At 44.0% G+C, this 12,387-nt stretch overlaps 1 protein-coding gene across 5 annotated transcripts in view; it reads left to right on the top strand.

Annotated features, from left to right (window-relative positions):
* LOC148041821 (uncharacterized) overlaps positions 1–12,387 on the top strand; it is a 163,270-nt gene that overhangs the window by 100,778 nt on the left and 50,105 nt on the right. For all 5 annotated transcript variants that reach the window (XR_015691586.1, XR_015691580.1, XM_087682829.1 and 2 more), the window contains exons 21-23: positions 4,841–4,962; positions 5,159–5,206; positions 5,293–5,417. Coding sequence is in view for 3 of the 5 variants with exons in the window: in XM_087682829.1 (XP_087538955.1) it covers positions 4,841–4,962; positions 5,159–5,206; positions 5,293–5,417 (295 nt within the window). In the remaining 2 variants the exon portion in view is untranslated. The remainder of the gene's footprint in view (positions 1–4,840; positions 4,963–5,158; positions 5,207–5,292; positions 5,418–12,387) is intronic.

Consider the following 12,387-nt stretch of genomic DNA (forward strand, 5'->3'; position numbering starts at 1 on the left):
CTCCTGAAATATAACACTGCGTATCTCTACCACCTTCTCAGGCTGCCCATGCATCTTGTCTTCATGGAAGACTACATTATGGCTGTAGATGACTTTCCGCGCTTGCGGATCCCAGAGGCGATAACCCATCTCGCCTGCATCCCTATAGCCAGGGAAAATGCATTTGACACTTTTAGGATCCAACTTAGTACGCTTGTCTTTGGGCACATGGCAGAATGCCTCACATCCAAATACACGTAGATGCACATAAGACGAAGGTTTTCCAGTCCATATCTCCTTTGCAACCTAGAAATCCAAACCATTAGAATGTGATCTATTTATGATATGCACAGTTGTACTGACTGCCTCAGCCCAAAAGCTCTGTGGTAAGCCTGCATGGCTAAGCATACTGCGTACACGCTCTTGGATGGTTCTATTCATCCGCTTAGCCAAACCATTCTTGGGTGGGGTATAGGGGGTGGTCAACTGACGCTTAATATCCCTCTCGTCACATAGTTGCTCGAAAGCACGTGACACATATTCTCCCCCATTGTCAGTTCTAAGGCATTTCAGCCTATGCCCAGTTTGGTTCTCAATCAATGCAAGCCATCTCTGAAACACAGCTAAGACTTCGGACTTAAGCTTAATGGGGTAAGCCCAGACTTTACGCGAAAAATCGTCAATGAACGTCACAAAATACTTTGCACCACCCATAGACTGACAGGGCGTGGGTCCACAGACATCCGAATGTATCAATGCCAAGGGCTCACTCATGTGTATCCTACCAGACTTCTTATGCGTATTCCTAGTCTGTCTGCCATAAAGACAATCCTCACATAAATCAAAACATGCGTAGTCAAGGGGCGATAAGTAGTGCAAACTAGAAAGCGCTTTCATTTCCTTCAAGGACATATGGCCCAAACGGGCATGCCAAAGAGATACATGTGGGATGGAATCCACTGACAAAACATGGTCAACAGAGGACCCATCAACTACAAGAGGATAGAGGTTGCCAGCTTTGGCACCTTTAGCAAGCACAAGTCTGCCCACGGGTGATCTTCCAGGAAGAATTTCCAAAAGAAATATGAAACCCATCATCATCAAGCTGCCCTGTAGACATAAGATTGCGTGTAAGCGCAGGTACATGAGGTACATCTTGTAACAGAAAACTGCAGCTGTACGTTTTCAATGCCAACAATAGCAAGTGACCTGTCATCACCCAAGGGAACTGAACCAGAGATAGTGTGGTAGGAGTGGAACCACTCACGGCATGGTGTAACATGAAATGAAGCATCAAAATCCAAAAGCCAGCACTGCGCATACATAGAGTGAATATCGGTCAACGACGTAGCATCACAAGAACTAGCTGCAAGTATGGTGTAACATGAAATGAATCACCAAAATCCAAAATCCAGCATTGCGCATACACAGAGTGAACATCGGTCAACGATGTAGCATCATAAAAACTAGCTGCAAGTATGTACTCCTCATCGGAGTCGTCAGTCTGCATGACATTTATCTCCTCGATTTTCACACTGGATTTCGTAGGCATAATACTACGATCAAAGGACTTTTTTGTACGTTGTCTTTTCTCTTCTCTTTGCGCTTCTCATTGCGCAACTCATGACACTATGGGCGGATATGACCCTTTTTGCTGCAATGATGACATGTCACATTAGCATTTCTCCCACGAGACTTGTTGCGCGACTTACCATGCGACTTAGACCTAGATTTCTGCAAGTCTCTGCCACGGTCATTTCGACGGTCATTCTTGCCATTACCATCTCTACCTCTAACAGTCAAATCGTGCGACACACGAGAGGCATCCAAGTTCTTACGGTTGATCTCTTTCTGCAGAAGAGCACTCTCTACATCAGGCAAGCTCAAAATAGTAGCAAGAGCGCATAAGGCAGTGCGGAATACATCCCATGACTCACTTAGAGTCCCAAGTAAAAACAATGGAGTAACCTCATCATTAAAGGTAATACCTTGCGAAGTCAAGTTCTGGAGAATAGCATAGAATTGGCTCAAATGAGTAGACATTGTCATATACTCCTTCATGGGCAGGAGCATAAGTTGCTTCAGCCAATACATTTGACTTTTTGGACTTTTCTTGTCATAGAGGTTCTTAATTTTATTCAAAAGCTGCCAAGCACTCTGTGCTTCCTCAACCACATTGTAATGCACCTGTTCAGTGAGACACAAGATGAGGGTGGACTTGCATAACTCATCCAGCTTATCCCATTCGTCATCAGTTAGAGTTTCAGGTTGCTCGCCATGCATCCTTAGTGGCTTTATCTATGATTTTTGCACCAATACCTGTCAAACTTCGCTCTTTTAATAGGCATAATTCGTACCATCAAGCTTAGTGATGTGGAAGATAGCACTGCTAGTGAAAGAAGAACCCATAATGCAGTCCAAAACAGTGCAGACAATTCAAAATTGCTTGCTGTTTTTTGCTGTAAACAGCCAAAGGATACTGCCAAAACCAAGGCAAAATGACGAGGAACTGATAGCTAATGATGCTGCCTACCAAGTACCATCAAAAGTACATAAAATCAGGATGATTCAGCATGAAAATTCCACATTAGTCCATACGTAAGTGCTTGCTGTAGTAAATTACAGCCAGGTACAATGAGAGCAAACTGTAGGCAAAATCAATGCACCAAGTCAACCACTGACTGCCAAAGCATAACCAGCATCAAGTGGGCATAAATTAGCATATGACAGCTATACGGACATCGAGCAAACACCCAAGCATGTCAAACGAATCCGTCAGTAAGCCGGGACACCCCCTGTGTAATAGGGCAAAGTGTACACAACACTGGCAAGACCTGACACAAAGAGGTGTATGCTCAGTAAGTGCAAAGACCAAATCAGTCCAAGTACATGTATGCGGACCATGACATATCAACCATGCAACATCTAAGTGAAGAAGATCCCAGTCTCAGAAGACTCAAAGCTCAATAGCATAAACCACATGCTCAATGTTTGTCAAACATCCAACGATGCCCCCACTGGCACAAAAGCCATATGGATCAAGCCAAGAAGCTCAAGAGAGCCACATGAGAGCACTAATAATGAAAGATCCAAGACCAGACATCAATAAGACATCATGAGTATATAGGCTCTGTAGCCTCCAAGGATAGCATCGATAGACATCAACTATATCCCAGATACAACTCTGGCAAGCCAAGAAATATTCCAAGTAAGTTCTGGGAAGCCCAATGCAAGCCAAGTCAAGGCACTAGTAGCAATCGGCTCCAAACAATGTAACTAGCATGTAGTAGTAGCATAGGCCAAGCATGTCAAGACCGGTCAGACATAGGTAACATACATGCCATATGTACATCCAAGATGGAGCATCAAATGCATTCCAAAGCCGAGCTTAAGCTCAAATGAAGATCCGGAACCAAAGACAAGCTTGATGTCGTATCCCAAAGGTCAATACTTTATTGCATATCCCAAAGACATAGCCTGAAACCAATAGGCATAACCAAGCTGGAGGTAAAATAACCTGTCAACCAAGGTACCATAAATCCCAACCAACAACGAAATGTCCGCATCCAAATCAAGGCTCAATAGCTCTCAAATAGCATATCCGGGTATAAATCATGATGACCAAGCATCAATACATCCAACAAGACACCTGAATGTCAACAAAGAGCATTATGCATAAGCCGTTCCTGATAAAACCTTGCTGGCCAAACAATGTACAACAGTAAATCCTTGCATAAATCGAGCTATGGAAGCTCAAACCAAGTCCCAAAGCATCTCAAAACATTGGGCAAACATCCCCAAAGTATTTGGGCATCAAATACCAAGCCTCGGGAGCATCACATAAGCTAAGAGCATGACATTTTCTTGTTGTAAATCAACTCAGATCTGTTGCAGAAAATGCTGTGATCAGAATTTGGCAGATTTGACATCGTTATCTCGTCCAGAGCGTGCCAAAACCCGAAGTTGAACTCTTACCTTGCCTAAATCGGGTTTTGGATGCCCGAGATATGAGAAAAAATGGGATTTTTGAGCCAGATTTTGAAACAGGCGCAAAAAAAACATGAGCTGACTGTGGGGCCTGCTAGTTATGCTGAGGATAAGGGGGCAAATGGTGGCATACAAGGTGCCCAATGAAGCCAAGGAACACCTGCAATGAGCCTATGAGGGTCGGGAGAGGCAGGGGATGAAATCTTACCTCGGGGGGAAGAAGCCATGGTTGGCATTGAAGCTCCAAGCTCTAAGTCTTCAATCCGGGCTGAAGTAATGCCGGGCCAAGCTCCATGATCAAGCTCTAATCCAAAGCTCTGATAGCAGTTGAAAGGTGAGAAGGATCGAAGATTGCTTGAGCTATGGCAGAGAGCAAGAGCAAGAAGAGAGAGAGACACAAATGGGAACTCCAACAGTCACAATGTGTGACTGGGCCTTCCGTTATTCAAACTGTCACTAAAAGAATAAAGAATAAAGTGACGGTGACGGGTGCCCGCCACCTGCATTGTGCAATGGCGGGTACTGTCAGTGTAGTAATACACGGGCGGCTAGGCAGAGGCGCCTTTACCCCCAACATCTAGTAATAAACAACCCAGTCCTTGAGCTCTCTCTCTTAACTCTGGGATGAACATCAGAGCCGAAGATGGAAAGGCCGACTATTTGATAATCAAGTGTTACACATATTTCTGACTGCATGAACGTTGTGTTCAACTATGAATGTAAGTTTCAATGTCAACAATATATGCCTTTTAATATGATTAGAAACCAATTTGTTGACTGTTCTAGTTATTATACTTTTATCCATGTAGATGAATGCTTGCAAAAAGAAGACTGTTTTTATGAGTCTATTGATTGTATACTTAATTTCTTACAGGAAAGATCTTCAGATTAATATGAAGAAGCAATACAATTCTCAGTATAAATCCTCGAAAAATCTTCTCAGTGGTGATCAATGGTACTGTTACCAGGCTTTCCGAGCACTTAATCAAGCAGTGGGTTTGTACTCTAACTATTCTTAGGCTGCATTTGCAAGTAGACAAGCATTTGAGTCACATAGTTTCCATCATGAAATATGAATAAAGTTCATTGCCTATCAAAGTATGCTTAAAATTGAGAAATACTGATGTACTTTGTTGAAGCTTGAAAGCAAAATCCTGGCTAATTTCGGCTGATGCTTTTGCAAAATGAACAGGACGCTGCATTAGGCATCGCAATGATTATGGTGCTATATTGCTATTGGGTATGCAAGTTTGGTCAAAAGTATAATTTTGTTGAGCCTTTGTACATTCATTTTGAAGTTTTGAGCCTTTGCATATAAAACTGCAGATGAGAGATACAAGAGAGCAGGCAATTCAGAGTACATGTCTAAATGGTTACGAAATTCTATCCAACAAGTGGAGAGTTTTGGACTCTCTCTCAAAGGGCTACGATCATTTTTTGGAAGGTTTGAGGTGATCAATTCTTGCCTTAGCTTGGTCCTTTTGTTGTGATTCTTGATTCATTAAAAATTATAAGGGACAAGATTCTAGTGTAATAGTCGGTGACTCATATCTAGTATATGTGGGTAGTTACTCTATATGATTTTGCACATTCATACTTGAGCAAACCAGTGTTAGATACATACATGAAAGGTGACCTATCCAAAGGTATAGTCATCTCATAAGAAAAAGGTTTGCCTGTGTGCATTTGTGTGTGTGTATACATTCATTAGAGTACAATTTTTGATGACTTGCAGATCAAAAGTCATGTCATCCATTGAGGATGCACAAACCTATTTTGCCTTCACCATGGATTGACAAGCATGGCAATGCACTCTGGCACCTGGGCAAATCCCTAAAATGTTGGAAATCCAATCTTGGGAAAAATTGGCAAAGCAAAGTGTTTCCTTGGTACAAAAGTTGGCCAAATGCTGCATTACACCACCTGCATGTTTAAGATGTTCAGATGCATGTGAATTAGTACCACATTTATTATGGTACTGCATAGAAATTAGGTTTTTTTGGGATGGCCTTTCTGGATATAGCATGCTAGATTTCCAAGCCAATGATTTGGGAAAATTTTCTGGCTCTTTGAAGGATATTCTAATATTCTGATCGCTTCACCAGTTGAGACACTGGGCTCTCTTTGTTTAGACTCAGAAAAACCATGCTTTTACTGGCAAACTGTCATTTCAACCTTAAACCTAGTTTTTCCTTATGTTGCAGCAATCCTTATGTGATTGCTATGATGCTGGTGATCTAGATGCTATTGCTATGGATGCGTTTTACAAATTCTTTGGATTTTTGGAAAAGGTTTTTCTATGAAGTCTTTGTTGCCTGTACATTATTGTGAGGTAATGAACAATGGTTTCACAAAACAGAAGAAGTGTGTACTTAAAAATGCACACCAAAAGTTCGAGGCCTTATTTTTCTCTTGGATGAGATTTTAGACCCTTTGGATCATTTGGGAATGTTGTACTGTTGATACTTTTACTTTCTTCAAGTGAACTTTGCAGCCGTCCTTGTGCGACTGCTACAGACTTCAGGAGACATTCTGCCTGAGCCTATTGAGCAGGTGTTATCGATTCTCAGGCTCCCTTTTTTGGCACTGCCCTTGAGACCTCTGATGCAACTACTAGAGCATCACTGGCTGCACTATACAGAGAGGAGAAAAGTCCAGTCTGCAGATGGGTGGGATGCCTATTGTCAGAGCAGAGATTGATGCCATGAAGGAAGCCAGTTCAGAGTACATGTTTCATGTGAGACTTTCTTTTTGCACTTGGTCTGAAGATGAGGTTAACAGAGATTTATTTCACACCACAGCGCTGAAACACTGTAGACAGGGTGTATGAAGACTCGGGAGAACTGAGGGATCCATTGCACAGGACTCTCACGATTCGGGACAGGTGACTATTGTGTATTACATAGCTTTGTTAGGCTCTACAACTAGACCCTCGTGGCTATCAAGGCAGATGGCTATCGAGTATTACATATCTCTGCTAGGATCTACAGCTAGACACTTGTGCTATGAGAGGGACAATGAGATAGTATGGCAGAGCACTAGGAGGGTGGTTGTAGATGGATGAACAGATATCTGATGGCCCTTTTTACAGAGGAGGAATTAGAGAGAGCACTTTTGGCACTGCCCTCAGGCAAGTGTCCTAGAGAAGATCGTTGGATTGGATAAGTCCTTTTTGAGCTACTGGGATTGTTACGAGGACGTGGAATTTTATTGCTTTGCTTAGCATTTGATTAAAAGTCAACCAAATGTGCAAATGTGACTTGCACATATGCAAGGTTTTCACATCCGATAGCATCCGATTAGTACCATCCGATACTAGTACGGTACTAATCGGACTAATAAATCCTGGACTTATGTCCGATGAAAAAAAAACATATAATTTAAAGTCCATGCTTAATGTTTGGACTTGAAACATAAACTTAGAGATTCGAGCCAAAAGTAAGTGCAAAAGAGAGTTGAAACAAGACTCAAGACCCAAGAGTAGTATGATTTATGACTCATGATTCTTGAATAATGAAACCAACAACTTTATTGTGAGTCAAATTGGTAATCTCATACAAAAAGATACACAAAAATGGATTGAGATAAAAGCCATGGCTCAATCTGAATCAAGATACATAATCAAATGACAAATCCTTGGGCTCTAAGCACTCATATCACTATCGGCATTAGAGGTAGAAGCATCGTCGTCGTTGCTTGAGAAGCCATCACTCTCCTTAACAAAATCACTCTCACTAATGACATTGCCTCCTCCTTATACTCGGGCTCTCTAAGCTCTATGTGAGAGGTAATGATAGGTATATTCTCATGGGCCGAACTAGGAGTGCTTCTCGAGCCACTCCCCTGCCTCATATAGCATCTAAGGGCCTTGTGAGTATCATGGGTAGCTGATATGGATGCTAAAGTAGAAGCTCCACTACTAGCGGTGGGAGGGCAAACAACACTGGCTCGGTATGCACGAGCGCGAGAGACTTGCCGGTCTATCTTCTTGAGTTTCAAATAAAGCTCCCTAAATATTTGCTTCTCCTCCAAATCCCTCTCGTGAGTCACACTTTTAAGTGTGCTAGCAGAGAGCTTGAGCACATCCACATTTACTTGTACATTTACAAGATGAAAAACTTAGATTAGATAAGTGAAACATCTCTAAATATATTACATAATTTATGAATAAAGTTATGGATTAAAAAGTATAAAAATATGGTAAACCTGTCTTGCCATAGATATCTCATGCATATTATGTAGCATGTGTAAATTGGAGCAACGGTAAATTAGTGGCTCCAATTGCCGTGTGCTAAGCTTATTATGAGTTTTGATGTGCACGAGGGAATAGGTGGATCAATTTCTCTCATATACACCCGGCGAGCAATCCTAAACCATGGAAGAGAAAACAAGTTTAAACTTTAAACTTGCAAGTTGTAACTAGAATCAAATGAAAAAAAAGAAGAGATTTTCAAACCTATGTAAGAGTACCCAAGGCCCTTTTTTTGAGGCGGGGCAATTAGTAGCCAAATGGCTTTCATAAAAAAAGAGATATCACCAATGATATTCACTTCCAACAAATGGTGCATACGAAAGCGGTATCCCTTAGATCACTATAATTTATGAGCCCTTAGAGAAGGCACCATGGTGCTCTTTTGCTAAAGCCTTTGAAAGAAAGGTGCAAGGACATTGGCATTTATAAAGAGAGAGAGAGAGTTTGTTGAAGGCAGGATGCAAGAGTGCCGCGAAACCATGGATGGGTCGCTTCATCCAGTCCCATCTCTTATTCGTCAAAATGAGAATATCATCTCTTTTAGGGGTAGTATCTACAGACAATGTGAATCATAAATGCTAAAACTAAAAAGAAGCATGAATCATTAACAAAATTAAATAAAAGGAATACCATGAAGAAGAGGCCTCTTCATCCAAGATGATCGATGATTGTATCTTTTCCGTTGCGTCCGCCATAAGATGATAGAGGAGGCCAATAGTAGTCCCCTCCACGTCGTCATGCGAAGCACCTTGTAGATGGAAGTGATGGCAATGACAATGCCTCTTATGTCCATCCGAAATTCCTCCTTTAAGCAAAGCTGTATAACAGCCTTTGCTATTGCTCGGCTTGATGTGGACTCACCTTTAAGCCGCTCCTTGAATTAATTTGACACGACCATTTTTTGGAGCTTGTTGTGGATGTCATAGAGAGTCGATGACAAGTCACATGATCGCAAATCGAGTCTTCGAAGGCTTCTTCAACTCCAAGTTTGAGTACGAGTGATAAATTGTAAGAACTCGGATCTAGGAGTTGGCCGTTGTTGACAGTCTTGGCCACCCACTTCAACTTGCTTACAATCTTCCATAAGAGGATCTAGACAATGTGTAGTGCATAGTGTCTATACTATGGATGGAAACTCGGCCTTGATTTTTGGTTCCATAGATGCACAATTTGAGTTGTTGTTCGTGATAGCTTACACAACATTTTGCGGAATAATCTACAAGATTACACATGATGAAGTTAGAATAGATTTGGGAGGTCAACAGAAAAGAGAGATTGCAAGATAATGGATTTAGAAGCATTACCTCAATGATGACTTGCCGTATGTGCCAATACATGAAGGAGCTTGTGGTTGACCTTCTCTTTGTGTTGGCATACACAGCTTGTAGGAAGTATGTGCCAAGTGAGCAAGAGACGAGGATGTTGATGATCGCCCTTTATTTGCAGTTAGTCCATACACAGCTTGTAGGAAGTATGTGCCAAGTGAGCAAGAGACGAGGATGTTGATGATTGCCCTTTATTTGCAGTTAGTCCATACATATGACAGGATAGAGGATCCATACTTCACCCAAGTGGCACGCACAAGTGGCTTGCCCATCCTGTCTCTCTCCTCATCAAGTTTCTCAATACTCATGTCATTGTATGTGAGATTGTACCATCCCTCTCATGGACAAACACAACAATAGCTTTTACCATCCACTTCCATCAATCCACTTTGAGGATATGGAAATAGAGATTGCACTCAATTATGGTGTGTGCAATATCTATTTTTGCTTGCCTTTGCCTCTCCTTGAGAAAAAAGAGGACTAGAAACTTGCCCTGTTGCTTGGGCAAGAGTGGCTTGCCTCTCGTACATAGTTGCACCACTCGAATGGCTTTTTCTAGATGGGATAGAAGAAGCCCCTCCAACGGAGGAAATGGAGATGGTTCTTCTTCCATATCTGAGACCTCATGATCGGGAGAGACCACCTCCTCTCTCGCCCTTGAAAGGCCTTTGCATCACTTTACTGGCAAGTATTTCTGACGACAATCTTAATAGATATCATTAGGAATATCGGGGTATGGAGTGGCATTCCCTACTAATTTGCGAGGGTGGATGAGAAGCGAGTGATGGATGAGATTTGGAGCTTTGGGCAATACTTGCATTGCCACTTGCAAGTATTGGATTTCCCCTTCACTCGCTTGAAGTAGGCACAATGCAAACAAAAGGCCTCATGAAGAGGGGGTCTTGTTGATGATGTATGGAGAGAGGGTAAGGGGTGGAGGGGGAGATGATTGAAGATTGGAGTGGAAAGGGTAGAGAGCTTGAGGGAGTAGAGAGAGGCTAGAGCTTGATGGAGGAGGAACTTGAGAAGTTGAAGGAAGGAGAGAGCTTGAGAGAGTAGGAGGGATGGAGAGCTTGGAAGGAGGAGTGGAGAACTTGAGCTTGAGAGAGAGAGAGAGAGAGAGAGAGAGAGAGAGAGAGAGAGAGAGAGATTTCAAAATTTGACATTTGAAATTTGAATGGTAGCCCATGGGAGAGAATGGTCACATTGTGCCATTGTGTGTATGAGAGAGAGAGAGAGAGAGAGAGAGAGAGAGAGAGAGAGAGAGAGAGAGAGAGAGAGAGAGAAGGAGCATTCATCATCATCGTTTTAACGACAACAGCGACGATCGCCGAAGACAGTGCAGCCCAAATTCAAAGCATGGACAGGAAGGAGGGAGGCGAGCATGTGCAGTCTGATGGGGGCCGCCTTTCCAGCACCATCCTACCTCACATTCTTAATCTGTAAGAGAGAGATTTTGGCTCTATGTGTTGTTTCGTACCTGTCTTTGAGTCTGCCTGGTTGGCTAGAAGGCCCTTTGCAAATTTTTCAATTCAGTGATTCAAACTTGAGAGAGAGAGAGAGAGAGAGAGAGAGAGAGAGAGAGAGAGAGAGAGAGAGAGAGAGAGAGAGAGAGAGAGAGAGAGAGAGAGAGAGAGAGAGAGAGAGAGAGAGAGAGAGAGAGAGAGAGAGAGAGAGAGAGAGAGAGAGAGAGAGAGAGAGAGAGAGAGAGAGAGAGAGAGAGAGAGAGAGAGAGAGAGAGAGAGAGAGAGAGAGAGAGAGAGAGAGAGAGAGAGAGAGAGAGAGAGAGAGAGAGAGAGAGAGAGAGAGAGAGAGAGAGAGAGAGAGAGAGAGAGAGAGAGAGAGAGAGAGAGAGAGAGAGAGAGAGAGAGAGAGAGAGAGAGAGAGAGAGAGAGAGAGAGAGAGAGAGAGAGAGAGAGAGAGAGAGAGAGAGAGAGAGAGAGAGAGAGAGATGATCGCGGGGAGGTCGCGCCGCCATAGCCTGCCGGGTTCACGTTGTCGCCTATAGTCGCCGCCTCGCCTTCGTCCGCGTCGTCGTCCGTTGCCCACCGCCCGCAGGCCTGTCCCTGACGATCCGTCGCCCGCCCCTGACGATCCGTCGGCCGCAGCTCCCTGGCGCCCAGTCGCGTGTCTCTCACGCCCCGTCGGACGTGACTAAGTCCCCCGCCCCGCTGCTGGCTGGCCCTTCATCAGCGGTCCCCGCCCTGCTGTCGCCCGCCTGAGTGGCGGGCTCTGCCTAGTGCCTTGCTCGTCTGCCCTCTGCGTTTAGGGCTTCTGCTGGCGAGGCCTCTGCCCTGCGCCCTCGATCATCCCGCCATCCTCAGTTCTGCCGCCCTATCCACAGTAGCCTACCCTTGACGCTAGGCGCCCAGCGCCTGTGAAAACCCTAAACCTGACCTTCGTCAGTTAGGCAGCGTCCGGGATCGCGTGCCATCTGCTCTATACTCAGCAAGAGACAGCGAGAGAGAGAGTGCCGGTCAGGCCTTCTGTGAGATCAGTTCGTCATACACGATGGCTGGTTTGGATCTGGATTTCCTAGATCAAACGGTGGCAGCACTTGGCCCGGACTCGGATGCTGAGGAACCCGAGGATATGGTTCTGTGTACTGAATAATTGCCCCCGGGTCCTGACATCCAGCCTGCGGGCAAACGTACCAAGCACACCCCGGAAGAGATAGGCGTTTCTCCGGATCGTTCCTATGCGCAGGTCGCTTCGGATCCGGTGGACTCTCAGGAGGTGGACTGGGAGCATCTGTTGGAATTTGCCAACACTCTGCTTGGTGAATATGTTCAACATAACCAGGAAGCCTTCTCTGCCTCTGCTCCAGACGATGTTCTGGAAGCT

Source organism: Lygodium microphyllum, chromosome 1 (assembly GCF_053477565.2).
Source record: "Lygodium microphyllum isolate KBCC chromosome 1, Lygodium_microphyllum_v1.1.10, whole genome shotgun sequence".
NCBI classification, from domain to species: Eukaryota; Viridiplantae; Streptophyta; class Polypodiopsida; order Schizaeales; family Lygodiaceae; genus Lygodium; species Lygodium microphyllum.